Here is a 19,699-nt window from a genome sequence, read left to right as displayed (position 1 = left end):
AGCTGAGTAATGTAGATGATTTCTGATTAGAAAAAGCTACTGCTATAATTTAGATAAAAACAGTAAGTAATCAGTACCAAGTGTATCAGCAAGATTCTGAACAGTCTAAGTAATCAAGACAGCAAGCCTCTGGAATCCCTGGCCTTACTTTGATATTCATACAAAGAAAAGATCTGGACTGAGTGTTTTTGGGTGAGTCAAGGTTTATTGTCAACTCTGTAATAGGAATGTTCATCTGTGAATTAATCATTAAACTGAGTTCATCCTAGGAGTTTTCTTGACTTCTTCCGAACCAGGACTCTGGCTTCTGCATTCTTGACTTGTGGGGTCATTCACTTGGTGCAGTTGTTATTTTTCCTTCTTATTTTGAAACTTCGTTACTGAAGAAATTCCAGTGTCAGTCAAAATAATCCTCTATATCGATATTTGGATCTAGGAGGTTCTCTCCATATGATGAAAGGTCCATCTGGTTTAAAATTAAATTTTCAAATGTTTCCTCTAAATCAGTTTCACCAATTAAGACAGCTCCCATCATGCGTCCATTCTGCATGACGACTTTGACATACTCCTGTCCCCTGGTGCACCTCAGCATTAACTCGTGATCCGAGCCTAGGCCTTGTGCATTGTATTTTCCCAGCAGAACAACCTGCATGAGGGTGAAAAGGTCACTTTTATGAGTAGCCCCTTCCAACTCCCCCACAAATAACGTAAATCCATTTATCTGGGTCATGTTAGCTTAGACAAAAAAAAAAAAAAAAAAACAAAAAAAAAAATCAAAACAGTTCCGCCGTGGGAGGAACCCAAAGAAAGCACCTGAATGGCATGAACACACTGCCACACAGCCTACAATCACGTTAAACTGGCATCATTAATATTTTAATATTAAAAGTAGAAAATATATGTGGGTATACTATCCAGTCTTTAAGAACGTTAAAAGTGCCCCCCCCCCCATGCAGAGTGAACCGCTTTCCTGAAACCATGGCTTGGAAATTAACATGCGATTGAATCAGACTTTCCCTCAGACTTGCAGACATGTTTCCCCTATGTCTAGTTGAGGGAAGTGGAGACCTGTGTCAGAATGGAGAGAACCAGAGCTCCTGGTTCTTTATTGATGTGCATGTGTGTACCTGTGTGTATACATGCCTGTGCTTGCATCATGGGTATGCAGGTTCCCATGGGGCCCAGCAGAGAGTGTCAGATCCCCTTGAACTGGAGTTATAGGTGCCTGTGAGCTGTCTAATGTGGGAGCAGGGAACTCTCGAGATTAGCAGTAACTACTGAGCCATCTTTCCAGTCCCCAAAACATCATTTTGATAACAGTTTAAACCACAGATAATTATTTGAGAAGAGACACAGTTGTAATACTTTCAAGCACAAAGGGTATTTTTTTCCCTTTATCATCTTACCTTATAGTTAAAAAATTTTGTGACGTGAGCGAAGAGTTCAAAGCTGAAATCCATGTCGATTGAGTGTCCGGAAGTAGCCGCAGCCATGCACTTGGCTGCGTACCACCCCATCTGCCGTGCCTGGGTCCACAGTCTCATCTGAAATAATGGGAAATGGCACTTTACAGTACTTCTAGTTACTATCTGAATAAAAGTTTCACCCATGAATATGGGTGTGTATAGGCATATTCATGAGCATGAACATGAGTGTATGCATGCCAGGAGCATGTTTGAGTGTCAGTGGGCACCTTGAGTCCGTCTTGCTTCCCACTCTTTTTCGATTGAGTATGCCAGGTTAGCTGCTCTTCTGACGCTCAGTAGGAGAGTGCTGGGATGCGGTGGCTTATGATGACCCCAGCTTTAACATGGGTTCTGCGAACTCAAACTCTGGCCTTCAGGGTTTGTGTAGCAAGAGCTTTTATACCCACTTCAACTACTGCACCTTCCCTACAATTTCAATCTTACAAATTCCCTTAAGCTAACTTCTATGCCTTTGTCCCAGCTAGTGTTGTCTTTAGTGGTCACCACTGAATGCCAGTCAACATGGTATTTGCTAATCCTAAATTACTGCACCAGACATAGAGGATTGATACCCAACTGTATGTTTGAATATAATATCTATTAAATATAGTGAACCATTTTCGTCTTTACAAGGTGGGAACAAAGTATTTCCAGTGCCTTCACTTCCCAGGACCAGACAGTGATGGCCTCTGAGCTGACTCTGCTCAGACAGACGCAGATGAGGTTTCAGGCAGATTCTCAGAGGATGCTGCAGATTCTTTAAGACAGAACACATCTCACCTTTATATGCTTTCATTACATTTCCACAGAAGTTTTTTAACTCTCCCAATAGAAGACAAAAATCGTAGCCTTGGGAGTCACAGGAGAGTAAAATACTAATTTGTTTACCTATCTAGCTTTTCTGATCTTCCATGTCTTCCCCTGAAATAAACGGTGACGCTGCCCCATGGCTATGAGAACAGGCTTCCCTGCCGGCCGGCCCCTCTGAGCGTGCGCTCCTCCCGCTGTCTTTCAGTACAATCACAGCTGCAGCATGAGCCTCAGAGTGTCTAGAGAGTTTTTACTTTAACTCAGTCTCTGTAGAAGGTCTGATGAAGGAAGGGTCTGCTGGGGAGTAAACTGCCTAGCAACAGCAGATTGGCAGCAGACGCAGCCTAGCGCCACACTGCTGGCATTACCTACCCAGGCACCGACCGACACTGCAGCCCGATACCATCCCTAGGGTTCACACTGGTGACTGAGCAGCATGCGGACATTTAAGTCCGTTTACAGTTTTATGCCAGGGCCACATCCAGAGCCATCCTGGGAACAGGCCTGTTGGCTGTGGCCTGGATGTACCCGAGTTGTTTGAACCTGAAACTCCCTTACATCTGCAGTGTGGGTGATAAAAAGCTAATTAAGTGTCTTTCTTGCAAATTAGAATGTGGAACTATGAAATTCCCTTAGAATAAGGGTTATCTACTCTTTTGAGATGTTGTTCCCGTGTATCAGGTTTTGACATAAATTAAAGATGTAATTTGTCCTGAAGGGGTTACGCAGAAGAGAAAGATAACACCCAGAATGCTTTCTAAATTAAAAACATTCCTGCTTACTGTAAAGTGACTTTACAGTGGGAATCTAGTTATGCACCCACAAATCAGCAGCGATGGCTTCCACCTTAGAGTAGAAAAGCTGGCTCAGAAAACTGGATCCATTGATAGCAACTGCTTAGTGCAGATAAATGGAATCTGACAGACGCATGGTCACAGGCGTGGGCTCACCTGCTGCCAGACTGGGCTCGGTTGCCAGCATGCAGTGCAGATGTCTCCAGCAGCATAGATGTCAGGGAGTGACGTGCGCATCTGCTCATCCACTTTCAGGCCGCCATCTTCCCCCAGATCAAACTAAGCAGTTGTCATTAGCACAAGGGTGACAAAAACAGAAAGTGACATTTCCCTCTAACGAGGAAGTCAAGCGTGTGTGTTAACCAAGCCCTGATCAGAGAGGCAGAAGCATCTGCCCAGTGTAGACACCTGGCCAGAACGTTCAGGGATTCAGTTCCTACCCAACAGACTCAAGTCTCAAGAGTTTTACTATCAAAAACACCCAATAGTCAGTAGTCAGTCGTGTTTACTCCAACCCTAATTAGAAGAGCATTCTTTAACACTTCCAATGCTAAGATGCTAGTGTAACAGTCTGCAAGATTTACTCTTGAGAATCCATACAGGTCAGTCTCCCACCAATGTTGACATAAATAAATTGGACATTATGTCCCTGGTGATACTTAAGCTGGATGTTACGTGCATAGGGATGCTAAGTAGAAGAGAATACTGTAAATCAAGTCAGTTACAGTTTACTAAAATGATAAAGATTAGGAAGCGGACAGACTTCACCTTACATTGTTTCCATGGAGAAAAGGGTGTACGTTTGGTGTGACTCCTGTAGCACTGACAATGAAATCGCAGCCGTATATTTTCCCATTGCTTAATTCCACATACACGGGCCACGTTTCTTTAAAGAAGAAGAATAATTCAATTCTCAAGTGTCCTCTCTAGCAGTTCCCTCAGTGTCGTGGACGGAACAGAAACAGCAAAGGCAGGCGGCTTTAGAGCGCCTCTTGATTTCAGAAGGCCCTGTGGCTGGGACAACAGAACGCAGTGACATTGCTTTGTGCTTGGCAGCTTCAAAAGCAGGGTACTCCAAAGGGGACTAAACACTGTCCTTTGGACGTGTGCAGAGAAGTTAACAGTAAATTTAAACTGATGATCACTTTCTAAATAACTTGTGAAGCGATCTGATCAATACTTACGTCACTCAGCATTTAACCCAGCCCTTCCTCATGTTCCTGTCCACAGTCCCAACTCTACCATTCTATTTCTAAACAAGAAAACAACCAAACCAAACCAAAACAAACAAACATGGAAGATTCCAGAACATTAGCTGCCTGACTGATAGTTCACAGGACTGTGTGTTTGGAGTAGTTCTCAAGTGGTGTAGAATGAGACCAGGCATCTGCACTTAGTCCCAAACACATAGATTTTTAAATTTGATCTAGAAATTTTGTTACTTGTAGTCATGTTACTTATGAAAGCTTCTAGTTTGTTTTAGTCTGTGTAGTACTGACTGGGTTCCTGGGCTGGGTTGTAATGGTTCAAACACTGAACCCAAATAAAATGGAAAGCCTCGTAACATGGAATTCTCGAGAAAAGTACTGAAATGAGAGCCCAAAGTTTCTGATTATTTTTAACCAGATTTTATATGAAAATGTGAAGTTGAAAATAAAATATAGCACCAGGCAGTAGTGGCACACACCTTTAATCCCAGTACTAGGTGGGCAGAGGCAGGTAGATCTCTGAGTTCGAGGCCAGCCTGGTCTAAAGAGAGAATTGCAGGACAGCCAGGGTGACAGAGAAATCCTGTCTCAAAAAATTGTGTGTGTATATATATATATGTATGTATGTATTATGTGTGTGTGTATATGTATACATACATACATACATATATATATATATATATTTTTAAGGAGTGATATTTTTCCTTTTACCTTTATCAACTGTAACTGGCTTATCCTGATGCTTTGGAAAAGTCAAGGGCTTTTTCTTTGTAATCTTAAATTCCTCTTGAAGGTAGATGTTCTTTACTTCACATCTGGTTTCAATGTGAATGCTGTGTGAAAACTGGAAAGGAAATAAACGCTGGTCAGCACAATGCAGTCAGTGCCTGCAGAGACAGATACTGTAGTTTAAATACAGCAGGCTGGTGTTCCCAAACAAGCCCCTCAGAGATTGCTACACGAGTGAGCAGAACCCACCCGGCACTGGAAATGCCAAGTGTGACAGGGTGAGTGGAAGAGGGGACCCTGTGAAGTCACAGAAGTAACAGATGCACCAAGGAGGCAGCAGGCAGCAGGCCGCAGCATCCACTGATGGAATCTTAAAGCCCTGGATGTTGACACTGCCATTGTAGGAAATGCCTGGGGGAAACGATCCCGTGCCATTTCTATCCCCAGTTAGATACCATTGAGGCGGCTCCCCTCTCACCCACCAAAGCCCAGAAAAGTCTCAAAGCAAATTCAGGCACGAATGACAGCTTTTTTTTCTAACTTAAAAAAAAAAATTTTTAGTGTTACACGAAAGCAACTTATCTGCTTATTCAATTAAAATATGAAATATCTGACTCCACCTAAAAACTTTCATAAGAGCACTGCATGCATCAAAGGGATGTTCAGCACAGGACAGGACTGTGGTTTATCCCTGTAGTCTGCATGCAGACATCTCCAGTTCGGCAGTTAGAAAGCAGGCTGAACATTTCTTTTATACAAATTTCATATTCACTATTTTGGTTGGGCAACTGGGCTCTGAAGATCTTCCTGCATGGTGGACTTACAGTCAAGAGATGCAGAGATTTGGTGTTTGGCTGGGTTTCATCAGTTTATGGAAACATACCTCTTCTGGTCCTTTCAGATTCAAGCCTCCATGCCAGTCTGGTCCAAGGGCACTGCCCACATTATCAGCTTTAGCTTTGCTTCTGTTTTCGTCTTTTGCTCCTAAGAAATGAACTCAGATGATTTTAGAGTGGCTGGGCAGAGAACCGGTTAGCTCTGAAGCCTCTGGGCAGTGCCCTGGTTCTCATGCAGACATGCGGCATGGTGGCACGATCCCTTCGCTGGCTGCTTCCTTCCTTAGTGTTCCATGACAGTGACAGAATGGGTGACCTCTTCACCTACACACCGTATGCACCAGTGTGCCTCAGTGTCGCATACTTGCTAATTTAGTAAGGGTATGAAAGTTAGCTATTCGAGTCTAAATTCTGTAGCCTCGGCAAAACTTAGAAAATTCACTTTGAATTTCATGAGCCAAGATTCTTTCAAGGCTCTTAAATGTAAACCAGTGAGTATGGTTCTCAGTGGACTTTGTAGAAAGTAGTAGTGGACATTGCTCAATTGTAGCGATTCTTTGCCAAGATGCAAATGGGCTGCTTAATTTAAAATTCCCATGCGTATTAAGTATGTATTTTCTACTTTAAATTAACTTGTTAAAAATAGTTGTTCAGATTTTGTTTTTGCTTCGAGATTGGGTCTTACTTCGTAGCCCTGGCTGGCCTAGGCTCTGTGAAGAGAGAGAGCCTGCCACTGACTCTTGTGTGCTGAGATTAAAGGTGCACACCATCAACCCTTTAATACAGATATATTTCACGTGTGTGGGTGTTTCACCTGCATGTCTGTCTGTCCACTACTTATGCTCTTGGCCCCCTTGGAGGCTGGAAGGGGGTGCTGGTTCCCTTGGAACTAGAGTTACAGATGTTGTGGGTTCATTTGTGGGTACTGGGCTGGTTCCCTTGGAACTAGAGTTACAGATGTTGTGGGTTCATTTGTGGGTACTGGGAATCAAACTTGGGTCTTCATAAGGAGCAGGGGTGTTCTTAACTACTGAGTCATCTCTCCAGCCCCCATGTACTTTCTAATCTGAAAATTGCATATAAAGACATAGAAGTAAATATCCATATTCCTGCCCCCTGAATACTTTTTACTGAATTTTCTTATTGTTAAAAAATAGTTCATCTGCAAATGTAACAAGTCAGGTACTTACCTTCAATTGTATATATGGTTCGTCTATGTGCGATTTTAGCCTCTGACTTTTCAGACATGAGCTTGGAAGTCAAAAATTCTGCTGCGCCTGCGTCAAAGAAAGTATTCCCAATGGCTTTATCCTTTATGGCCCAAATCACTTCACAGCCTTCAATTTCATACCTAGGAGGAATGTTACAGTTTCCTGTAGGAAAGTCAAGGGAGAAAAATCTCTGCGAGTAACACCTGTCCTGTGCAGCACAAGCAAAGGACATGGGCTACAGAGGAGAGCAGTTCACAGCAAGTATGTCAGCTTTACAGAAAGAACCCAGTAATGCCATGTACAGAATACCACATAACATGCCTCACAATGACTGTCCTTCCAGTGTTCAGTGGACAACACAGCTATATCAGTGTGTTCCAGGGGCACTATCTGGCTGTGACAGAAGCAGTCACATGTATGTATAGATATACGTATACATGCATATATGTATGTATAGCTGTGTTTATGTATGTTCAGATGTCTGTATGTATGTTCAGATGGGTGTATGTATGTATAGATGTATATGTGTATGTATAGATGTGTGTACAGATGTATGTATATACAGATGTATGTACATACAGATGTGTGTATGTATGTATAGATGTATATGTGTATATATAGATGTGTGTATGTATGTACAGATGGCTGTATGTATGTTGAGATGTGTGTATGTATGTAAGGTTGTGTATGTGTGTATAGATGTACAGATGTATGTACATACAGATGTGTGTATGTATGTACAGATGTACATGTGTATGTATAGATGTCTGTATGTATGTACAAATGTCTGTATGTATGTTCATATGTGTGCATGTATGTATAGATGTATATATGTATGTATAGATGTGTGTACAAATGTCTGTATATACAGATGTATGTACAGATGTCTGTATGTATGTACAGATGTGTATATGTATAGATGTATGTATTTCAGATGAATGAATGGATGGGTGATATGACCTAAGAACACTGGAAACACTGCTTCATGTGGTAACTGTTTTCTAGATGCTCATGTAAGAAGGTAGGAAGGTTTGTAGCCTACACCTTCATGCAGTTGTAAAGAACTATCACCTGCTTTAATTTCTCTTCCCAAACCCTTTAACAGAAGAGATGCAGTTCAGAGAGATGAGGACCTTAAAGGGGAAAACTGTGTCCTTGGTAATACAAACTGGCCTCTGTTGCCATTCACCAGCTAACCAAGCTCCCAGCATGTCATTTATCTAGATGTGGACACAAGCATGCTGTGTGCATTCCATTCCCTGCCGATGGCCATCATGACGCAGATACTTTCTGCTATTTAATAAACTATTAGGGTAAAACGTGTGTGTGTGTGTGTGTGTGTGTGTGTGTGTGTGTGTATATATCAAATTGGATGTGCAGACCTCCTTCCGTAGGACACTTGGATTTTATAACAGTAAGAGTGTAATTAATATATTTTTTAACACTTTAACATTTTTCTTTACCCTTGTATGTGCATCTTGTATGTGGGTACATGTGTCACGGCATGCATATGAACGTTGTGATAACTTTATGAAGTCCATTCTTTGTAAAATTTGTGTGATTGTTATGTCTTGTGTGTAGGCATCTCCCACGACCACGGTATGCATGTGGAGGTCAGAGGTCAACACTGGAGTTAGCTCTCACACCTTGATAGACATGGACAGGCCCTGGGGCTGACTGAGGTCAAGCGTGCACTAACTAACCTGCTGAGATAGCTTGCCATTTTCTCACTGTTACGGTATAAAATACCGCCATCTTTATTTATAGGCTGGCGGGATGACTTTCCTAGACTAATCCATAGCTAGAGATAAACAAAGGTTTAGTGCCCGTGGCTCCACAATACCGGGAAGTCACACCTTCTGATATGTGGTAGACTCTATTGCCCCATCCCGGCCAATGAACATTCATAGTCACTGAGTTTCTGATCACTGGAAAGACACTGGATTTGGTGCTGCTCAGGCTACATATATAACATTGCTCACCAGAAGAAAGTAGAGAACATACATGTGGGTTGAACACATTTCATACTTCACATACATTTAAGCATGGTTATGAAATGCTTTTCTTTTTATAATGTGGAAATTTGTATGTCATCCATACTTCTAGACGTAATGTCACAGCATATAACAGTCAGTGTGGCATAACATCCTCATGACTGACTAGCAGGCCGCATTACATATGTAATCATGAGAGACTACTGTGTTAGCTCTCCTTCAAGAGCACCCTTTAGTCAACTCTTCATAATGCTAACAGTGTTCTCAGCAAGATACCAAAGCTTGGTATCACACTGGGAGATACCTCCACTTTAGAAACCACTCTAAAGAAAGGTATTACAGGTATTGTGACTGTGTGAAATTACAACAATTATTTGTTGTGTGTCTTTGGAAGGGAAAGTATCAAACTGCCTTTAGAGATTGGCAGGGGCATAGCAGGGACAGTAACCAGCATAAAGGAACGCAGAGGACATAGCTAGCACTGGCCACTGGGGCACAGAGTGTCACAGAACAGAAGGGTTGACTGTCACTTTTCACCATGAGTGCTGACTCAGATCACAGAATCAGGGGCAGCATGTTAAGAGACTTCCCTCCAGCTAACAGAGCCTGCCGCATGCAAAGCTGTCTGTTTACTTAACAGATAGCAAACAGGAAAAAGGTTTCAATGTAACTATAGCACTGATAGCCCACGGGGTACTTTGGAAGCAGCTAGAGGAGCATGTGTGGTCCCCTCACCCCTCCAATCAACACCGAGGCTCAGTGGACTTGTTTCCCTGCATTTCCCTGCACAGTGCCACAGCTGTCACAGTCATCTGAGGACCGCCACCCTGGTACCCAGGTACCCTGTGGCGTGGCTGTTCTCTAAAGGACAGGTAAACCAGGCGGGGAGTTGGAATGGGTGCTGTAAGCAAACACTTGAGAAGACCTCGTTTTAATTCAGATTTGTTTTAAGTCCAAGTTGGTTTGGACCAGCCTTCCTAGCATGAAAACCACCCACTCTTCCTTGTGAGCCACGGCTAGTGGACAAAACTCCTGAGGAAAAGTGAGTCGGGGTCATGCAGCTGACAGAGGAACGTTCCTCAGTGCTCACTGAATTTGAAGTGTCTTATGATGAAAACATCCATATTAGGTGCTCTCATTTCTCCAAGCCACAGATCAAGAGCTGGGAAGAACACACGTCCTAATCAGCATGACAAGATGCTGGGCGAGTGAGGCATGCTGGGTAGAAGCGGCGCCAAGAGACGGCTAACGGTATGCATATGTAGACTGTTAAGCAGTGCATGCTTACAGAACACATCGCAAGTCTAACAAGCCCAGGTTAAACACACCCCAGACCCTGTATATTTAGCAGTATTTCTGCAAGTTGGGTTCCATAAGGGTTAAATAGTAAAGTGGGTTCTCTTAAAAAGCATACGGGAAGGCATATATATTCTCTCGACATTTAAGATGTTTTCTCATCTGCCAATAATGATATAATCTCAGAGTATCTTTTAGTATGAGAGACTTACACCAGCTCAAGTGCAATGCCGCCGTTCCCGACGATCATTATTCTCTTGGCTTTTGTAAGCTGTCTCTGAAACTCCTGTCAGGAAGAAACAAGGAGACAGCATTTTGACAGAGTAGAAGTATCGCTGATAATATTCTAAGCATGGGCGGTTTACAGAGTTTACAGGTGGACAACAAAATAAAATGTGCTCCCCCATGCCAGGACACTTCCTCCCAATTAGCATTATGGCCTCCCCATGTGCTTCCTGCCTTTGTGTCACCGTGTTTTAAAGCCCCGTGAACCTCAGGAAGAGATGCTGTCTGGATCACCACGTGCCTCGTGTTTGACTGACCCATTGCTGTAAGCAGGTAGGTCCCATCACTGGCTTCCCTGGACTGAGAGTCAGGGCACGTAAATTAGGAGTCCCTGGCCTTAGCAGTTTCTAACAAGACAACCTGGGATGAGCTACTTAACCTTCTATGTCCCATGGTGCCCGTGTTTGTGTAAGGATGATGGCACCTGTACGCAACATCGCATATGCAAAAGTTGAGTAGCAAGGACACAATAATTTGTAACATTTAATTGAAGAAATGTTACCATTTTATGATGACTAGTGCCTCTTGCACAACCTTCCCTCATGATTAAGATGAGCTCAGAGTAGTCTGTGGCCCTCCTGGCACTTGCACAGGTACAGATGTCCCTTCTTTAGGATGACTTCAGAAAAGTAATTCATTCCTCCCTTCTAAGTAACCACCACCATTAAGTTCACTTGAAAGCATAATCACCGACTATAAGCTAAGCACTGGAGTTTTCATTTGCTGCCATTCAAGGGTCAGACCTTAAGGAAGTTCTACAAGGAGCAGGTGTTCAGAGGAGAAGATCACACATTTCAGCCACACATGGAAAGCACTGAGGAGTTACCCCAGAGTAACCATACTCTCTGGGGAGCACTGGAGTTACCCCAGAGTAACCATACTCTCTGGGGAGCACTGAGGAGGAGTTACCCCAGAGTAACCATACTCTCTGGGGAGCACTGGAGTTACCCCAGAGTAACCATACTCTCTGGGGAGCACTGAGGAGGAGTTACCCCAGAGTAACCATACTCTCTGGGGAGCACTGAGGAGGAGTTACCCCAGAGTAACCATACTCTGGGGAGCACTGAGGAGTTACCCAAGAGTAACCATACTCTCTGGGGAGCACTGAGGAGTTACCCAAGAGTAACCATACTCTCTGGGGAGCACTAAGGAGTTACCCAAGAGTAACCATACTCTCTGGGGAGCACTGAGGAGGAGTTACCCCAGAGTAACCATACTCTCTGGGGAGCACTGAGGAGGAGTTACCCCAGAGTAACCATACTCTCTGGGGAGCACTGAGGAGGAGTTACCCCAGAGTAACCATACTCTCTGGGGAGCACTGAGGAGGAGTTACCCCAGAGTAACCATACTCTCTGGGGAGCACTGGAGTTATCCCAGAGTAACCATACTCTCTGGGGAGCACTGAGGGGCTACCCTAGAGTAACCATACTCTCTGGGGAGCACTGGAGTTACCCTAGAGTAACCATACTCTCTGGGGAGCACTGAGGAGGAGTTACCCCAGAGTAACCATACTCTCTGGGGAGCATTGAGGAGTTATCCCAGAGTAACCATACTCTCTGGGGAGCACTGAGGAGTTACCCCAGAGTAACCATACTCTCTGGGGAGCACTGAGGAGTTACCCTAGAGTAACCATACTCTCTGGGGAGCACTCAGGAGTTACCCTAGAGTAAACATCCCCATAAATCCCGATTCGCACACCATCTTATGCACCCCAATTAATACTGCACGCCTTCCCTTCAGCCATGCAGCTGCCTCTGTGGCAGTGTTTCCTGGAGTCACAAGGGATGTCCCGAGGGGCCAGTGAGTCCCTGGAGTAAAGGCTGAGCCGAAGCAGTCACAAGCGTGCTCTGCTAAAACAAGCCTCATTGTTCATGAGAAGCTACTGAGCTCTGCTAAAGTCTCCTCTAAATTCCCGAGGAATTATGGCAACAGCAGCCTGGAGAAAATCGTTAGCCGCTTGAAAGAACACGGATCATATCAATGCAACGTAATCGCATCCCCGCGGGGTGTGGAGATGAAGCCAGAAAGCTTCTTGGTAACATGGGGTGGTAAGTCCTGACACAGTTAAAAAAAATGTGGGCCACACTGCATAGAAGGAAGTGTAGCCTTACAGGGAGAGGGAGGCTCTGCTTGTGAGAGGGCAGAGCAACAAGCCAAGCAAGCTCTGGGACCCCACCCACAAACATCCTGCAAATATTATTTGCTGCGAAGTTACTGGAGATCTGTTTGTTTTACTTTGGGAAAATGATTGTTACACTGTTTAGTTGCAAATCTCACATTCCCAGTACAGAATGACTAACTGTTGAAGTAAAGTGCAATGCCAGCACTGTCTTTATACATGTTTTGGCTAAGTGTCTCAGCCAGAAGAACAGGGTGTCAGTTTTAGCTAGAACCATGTAATCATTAGCCAAAGTGAAGCTGGCGATGGTAAAAGAAGGTAAAAGATTCTGTGGCCTCTGAATGACGGGTCAGACTGCCTCTCTTTGGACACTGTGGGAGTTAGTGATCAGTGAAAGGCTGTCAATCACTTTTGCTTTCCAGACTCACCCTTCAGACATTACCTGAGCACTGTCGGTATCCCGAATTCCTAATACATAAGGATTTCCCTCACAGATCAACTTTGGCTTAGCTCCAGCACACAGACAGAGTTTCTTATACACATGCTGATGGCCATCTTCTGTGAAGATACACTGTGAACACAGGGCAAGAGAGGAAGAAATGGCTGACAAGCAAAACACAAACACAGGGGCTCGGTAACAGCCAATACAGGGTAATCAAGGGGAGTCCACCTTCTCTAGTGTAGTGAGCGTCCCTCGTAAGCCACGTGGAGACTAGCGGGAACTACCTCTCCTTCTCTAAAACACAGAGGTTTGTATTAACACACTCTCAGGGTTATGCTGACTTCAGTTAATATGATATGAGAATCTTCAATGAAGATGTATACATTTTTTTTTAATCTTGAAGGAAACTCCTAAAAGGCCATTTGATTCTAATCATATCACACCTTAATAATCTTAACATTTGCTATGGGTTCAAATGAGCAGTACATGTTGAAGTTGTAACTTGTCTTTTTAAAAAATAAAATATTAGATTATTAAAATAGTATTTGTATTATTAAATGTAACAATAGCTTTGCTAGTATTTATCAGATTTACTAGTGAAGATTTTACATGTGTGAATTTCTTTAAAAAAAGCTTTTGTTGTGTTTTTGAGACAGGGTCTCATACAAACCAAGATGGTCTCAAATTTCTTAAGTATTTGAGGATGACCTTGTAGTCCTGATTTTCCTGCTTCCCTTCCAAAGTGCTCAAATCACAGTTGTGCACCAGGCTTGGACACAAAGAGTCAAATAAAAAACTGACACATCCTACCTTTAAAATTATTTCCACTAATTTCATCAACACCAGTGGATCTAAAATGACATAGCATATCTGCTTATTTTGTTCCTCTATGTGGAATGAAAATCTACGTCTAACTAGTGTCCGTTAGAGAGTGAGTAACCGGTAAGTACTCGACACTGTGAAAACGCGGGCTGAGAATGAACTCGTTCATCTTGGTGTGTGTGTGTGTGTGTGTGGTGTGTGTGTGTGTGTGTGCGTGTGTGTGTGGTGTGTGTGTGTGTGTGTGGTGTGTGTGAGTGTGTGTGTGGTGTGTGTGTGTGCGTGGTGTGTGTGTGTGTGTGTGTGAGTGTGTGTGTGTGTGTGTGTGTGTGTGTGTGAGATTTGTAAAGTCTGGCAGTCACAGCACTTACTCCACAGAGGCTTTTTTGTCCACAGTACTTTTCACAAATATGAAACCCAATAATCCAACACAGTGTAGTCCACGGAAACTTGATACCAGTCTCCGTTCAGAATCTGGCCCGAATCTGGTCAGACAGACAGACAGAAGGCAGAGGGATCGACCAAGGTTTAAACTGATTCACATTTAGACGGCTAAAAACACTAACCCTTTTTATTAGCTATTGCTGACTTTTTGGACACAGCCAAGAAAGAGCCAGCGCTACGGTGGTAACACGGCTGTTGTTTTAGGACCGGGTAGATAATCAGTCCAAGGGCAGCTTGAGCTACAAGGGACCAGAGCCAGCATCCCTACACATACAAGCCATGAGATCAGAATCACACTTGGGACACTTGGGTGTCACTGGGAGAGATTCCGACTTGTGAGTGCCCTGTTTACTACACCTTTGAGAGCTTGCTTCCATTTGTAAAATAACTGAGCCTGGACCCTGTTCTACTGAGGTAGCTGGAATACAATTGGCCCCATAAGCTCATAGGGAGTAGCACTATTGGGAGGCGTGGCCTTGCTAGAGGAAGTGTGTCACTGTGGGGGGGCGGGCTTTGAGGCCTCCTTTACTCAAGCCATGCTCAGTGTGGTGCACAGTTGTTTCTGTTTCCTGTGAATGAAGACGTAGAACCCTCAGCCCCTTCTCCAGCACCAAGACTGCCTGTATGCCATCATGCTTCCAGCCATGACAATTGATGGATTCATCCTCTGAACCATGAGCTAGCCATCTGAATTAAGTGATTTTATCTGTAAGAGTTGCTGTGGTCATGCTGTCTCTTCACAGCAAGAGAAACTACTGGGACATCTCCCATAACAAGGGATCCACCCTGTGATCTGGAAACTACAGGGACATCTCCCATAACAAGGGATCCACCCTGTGATCTGGAACTCTGGTTCTTTTCCAGCAAACAAGGCACTTTTCCTTTGTTTTTAGTGAATTGCACTGTACTCGTAACTTAGAGCTTACGGAAACAAGTGCACACCCCTATCTGCATCCTTCCTAAAGCTCACAGAAGATACACCATCCCTGAGACCCCTCATCTGCTTTCACATGTGAGGGGAACAATGTCCAGAAGACTTTGTGGAGTAGCTCAAACCCGAAACATTTCCAACTATATTGTACCTGTCAACCAGACGCTACATCATTTTGGACAATGCAACTATGTTGTAATTAGTTGTTGGCCAAGAGCTACCTGCTCCACCTCAGTTTATCCTCAACACTGTTGTTAGACACATCTTACTTAAAATACTGTATTGTCCATACGTCTACAATTTCATACAACTATAAAATAAACCTGCCATCACTCAATATTACTCACTTAGCTTGCTTATCAGCCTCCTTTCCCACACCCTAATCCCACTGACTGGTCAATCCCCCACTCCCCAACCCTTCCTTCCTTGGGGTTACAGTTCTTAGAATATCCTTTTCTACCTGTAAAATACTTAACTTACCATCTTCTAAAATCCATGCTCAAGCACGTCATTCCCTCTGTGAGTCTTACCAGAGCTCGGCATCCGAGCTTTGACAGCAATTCTGTGACTTCACCCCTTGAACACCATTATAAAATGATGACACAGTGTCAGTGTCTACTCTCCCCACGACACTGACAACTGTAGGAGCAAGTGTGTAGCCCTGTTGTACGCCAGGACCTTGTGCTGTGCCCAGGACACAGTGGGTGCTCCATGACTACCAACAGAGCCCAAGGTGCCTCACGACCTACTCACACGACTTCCCAGAGGGTAAACTTTCTAATAATGGGATCCATGCCACTAGCCTACACAATTTAGGGCTTAGGGAGTGTTGATGACAGAAGCATGCTTAAAAGAAGAGGGGTAAAACCTGGGATTTAACATTAAAAAAAAAAAATATCATTTAACAAGAAAAGGTCTTACATGTTCTTCACTCTTCAGCTGTTTTACTCCAGATTCTATGACCTTAATGTTGGGAAAGCGATTTTCCAGCACAGTACTTGGCTGTTCTTCAACATCAAATTCTTCCAATACTTTAGAAACCTTTACGAGACCAGAGAGACTTATAAGTGCACATTTTAAGAAGGTATTTCCTTTGACTTACACAGTGTTGTTCATGCTTACAGACAGGAAGGTTAGCCTACTGCGCTGCTGTGGTTCGCGAGCTTATGTCCCTTGAAAACCCACAAGTTAAAGGCCTGGAGGTCATTCTAGGTGGGGCCCACTGCAGGGAAGCCAGGCCCCTAGACAGGCCCAGGGCATCGCAACCTGGGTGCCCCCTCCCTATGTGGGGCCTATATGAAGTTTGCAACTGTTCTACCACACGCTAATCATGGACTGACCCCTCTTTTGTCCATGATAGTGACAACTGGTAGGAGCAAGTGTGTACCCAGGTCACAGTGGTCCCCATAACTACCAACGGACCTGAAGTGCCACACTGCCTAGTCATAGAACTTCTGACTGAGGCTGATACTCACAGGCATTCTGTCAGGGTGACAGAGAGCTGATTGATACATGCATTCTTTATATAGTAGATGTATGTGTCTTCTGCGCTAAGCTCAACGGTCCGGCTACTGCTGTGCTTTGGATTTCTTTCTTTTTCTTTTTTTTCCCTCTTTGCCTCTAAAAATGTCAGCTAACACAACTGACTTTACTGGCATGTAACTGAACAGACAATGATTTTCTTAAAGTATTCTAGCTTCTCCACTCTCTTTACCAGGTAACTGTTTTGCATCTTTAGAGCCTTCTTTCCTCTTCTTTAAAACCATCACTATCTCCTCGGTTTCGCTCTGTCCTTTCCAGCTCAGATTCCTGTGAGCATTTAATCTTGGGTCCAAACCCTTTAGTTCTCCATGGCCCTATCTTCAACCACAAACCCTCAAACACGTATAGCTCAAACTCCCTAGTCTGTGTGACAGACCACAGCTCAGTGTTGGAACTTGGCAGCTCTGCAAATATTTTGTGAAAAATCTGACTGTAGGACTTGTAATATTCAAGCTTTTTACATTCTGAATTACCAGGGATCCCAGAGACCTATGTTAATCACACAGAGTGCTATTTGCCTTATTAGAGATAAAAGTCAAGAAAAACGCCAGAATTTCCCAATTCAATTAAAAATAACTGTACTTAATATACGTTGAACACATAGACATTTAATGAAAAACAGCTTCAGACTTCCCAAATTACAACAAATTCGGTAAAAAGGCAGTGTTTTACATCTTGAATGCATTTCATTGTTGCACAGTTTCTTACCTGCTTGAAGTTTGTAACTGCTTTGATAACGGGAGAGGCTGTTACCAGGAGAATGTCTTCTGCAGGAAAGTTAACAGCCAGCTGAATTTTAGAGAGAAAAAACGGGCTAGTAAATTACTTCAGGTATTACTGAAAAAATGATGTCAGTCAACTAATAAAACTTCAGTGTTTTGCATGTAAAATCTGTTATTCTGAGTTCTGTTCATAATGGTACAGCGTTGGTAATGTTAAACTCTTTCAGTGCTAAAGTAAACAATACACTCATAGTAAAGGTGAGCAAAGTCCGGGTGTCTCTGGTTGACTTATTTTGCATGCTAATTTAAAGTTACAACAGTCTATTACAAACTGCCTGGTTTCATAAAATTATGTTTTCATTTTGTCTTCAACCAAGGACAAAACTAAAGCTCTGTCGCTTCCTCTCCGACTGGTATGTATTCTGGGGAGACAAAGCCATGTTAACATCAGCTTAACAAAAATGGGGAGCCTTACCTTACTGTGGTTACATTATTTCCTCCTTTCTTCCTCACTTTGCAGGGGAGCACTAACTCATCTTGGATTCTGCTTCTCTGCTGGCTGCTTCTCTGCTGGCCTCTCCTCATGGCCCATAAACCTGAGCTCCTTCCAGTAACATGCCCTTAGTACATGCAAGGGCTCTTTGTCTCAAATTATTTGACAGTACTATCTCTAGCTCCATCTTTGTTTATTTTTCATAATATGAAATCCATCCCTATTTCCATTGCTGGATCAAGTTCTCAAAACCTTATACTCCTGAAAACGATCCACAAGCGAGCCCCCAGGCTCAAACACCTATCAATCATCGGCCACTATCCCTAACACCGTAGCCAATTACACGTCAAAAGCTTTCATTTGAACACTTTACTCTGCAGGTCAAAACCACGTATTTGTAGATTTTCGTTAAACACTTGGCATGGCATACAACCCTATCTGCTCTGAGCTCTGGCAATCTTCCTTGCTTGGGTCTCTTAATTAATAGTGTCATGCTATTCCCCACTGGAGGTTACACTGTGGAGTTTCTCGTTCTCGGGTAAACCCTACAACGCTGCCTGGAATAAGAACTCTTGATGGGCAAACAGAAGATGGCCTGCAAAGACTAAACGCTCAAAGTACTCAAACGTCTTCTATTTCTTGGGATTAAAGTGGTTGGTATGCAACATCCCTATAGGGACTCGTCAGATTCGCTTTCTTGGTCACCATAGCCGGGAATTCTACATCTGTATTCCTTTGCCCCAAACTTTGGCTGGAGATGCAATCTCATCTTGGGAGTCAGAAGTACTGTACTAATTAAGGGCTCGGGACCTGCCAAGAAACTAAGTTTCACGTGTGAAGGAATCACGAAGAGCGGGTGGATTTTCTGTGCAAACGCTAAGGCCCCTCTTGCGGGCTGCGGACGGAGAATGCTCCGCCAGCCCGAGCGCTGCATCCCCCAAACTCGCCACCCCCGCCCACGGGGTCCGGAAGGGGCGGAGCCCGCGCACACGAACCTGCTCCGCACACGTGACGCCCGCGATGCCGCCTCCCACCACCACGAACGTCCCCTCCGATCGCACGGCCGCCATGCTCTCCCCGGACAGACTGACTGACACTGGTGACCTGCAAGCCTCTATCCACCCGGAAGGGAAGCTGCTTGCATAGCCACTTCCGGCGCTCGGTCCATGGACTCTGAACTACGGGTGCCCGGAAGCTTCATACTTAATCCGTTTGAGTATTTCCTCATCCTGCATTTACAAGCTTGGAAGTGGCTCGGCCTTTCCCGGGTTTTATGTCTGTGTTACCACACCCACACCTTACTCTGTGTGGTAGACGCTGCCTTCAGGCACCTTACAGTAGCCCTCTCTTCTCATTCTGTAGATGAAAAACACGAAGCTTCTCAATTACCGCAGGTCACCTAGAGATGGGAGATTTTCATTGAGGAAACATTTCTTCTTTATGACAATCAAACACTATCAAATTGTTCTGTAAGAAGCTTGGTATTGGTGCAAATAGGCAGGAAGACCAATGGAATCGAATTGGAAACCCTGATATTAATCCTATAAACACCTGATTT

At 43.9% G+C, this 19,699-nt stretch overlaps 1 protein-coding gene across 1 annotated transcript; it reads right to left on the bottom strand.

The window, feature by feature from the left end:
- Positions 1-185: 185 nt before the first annotated feature.
- Positions 186-19,213, bottom strand: Pyroxd1 (pyridine nucleotide-disulphide oxidoreductase domain 1). Its single transcript, XM_051173354.1, has 12 exons — positions 19,137-19,213; positions 17,635-17,715; positions 16,306-16,425; positions 13,191-13,319; positions 10,557-10,630; positions 7,034-7,194; positions 5,891-5,991; positions 4,990-5,122; positions 3,844-3,956; positions 3,227-3,349; positions 1,407-1,544; positions 186-646 (listed from the first exon to the last, which is right to left on the bottom strand). The coding sequence occupies exons 1-12, from the start codon at positions 19,209-19,211 to the stop codon at positions 398-400; spliced, it is 1,497 nt and encodes a 498-aa protein (XP_051029311.1). The 5' UTR covers positions 19,212-19,213; the 3' UTR covers positions 186-397.
- Positions 19,214-19,699: the final 486 nt, after the last annotated feature.

This window comes from Phodopus roborovskii, unplaced genomic scaffold (assembly GCF_943737965.1).
Source record: "Phodopus roborovskii unplaced genomic scaffold, PHOROB, whole genome shotgun sequence".
Classification (NCBI taxonomy): Eukaryota; Metazoa; Chordata; class Mammalia; order Rodentia; family Cricetidae; genus Phodopus; species Phodopus roborovskii.
Note: the sequence above shows the minus strand (reverse complement) of the source record. Positions and strands in the feature narration are given on the sequence as shown.

Bases quoted from the DNA above. Each gene is read 5' to 3' on its own strand.
- Pyroxd1 (XM_051173354.1), bottom strand. From the start codon at position 19,211: ATGGCGGCCGTGCGATCGGAGGGGACGTTCGTGGTGGTGGGAGGCGGC. The intron at 16,426-17,634 runs GTAAGAAACTGT...GGTCTCGTAAAG, and splicing joins CAGTTACAAACTTCAAGCAG to GTTTCTAAAGTATTGGAAGA. The intron at 13,320-16,305 runs GTAAGACCTTTT...CTGTGTTCACAG, and splicing joins AGCTGAAGAGTGAAGAACAT to TGTATCTTCACAGAAGATGG.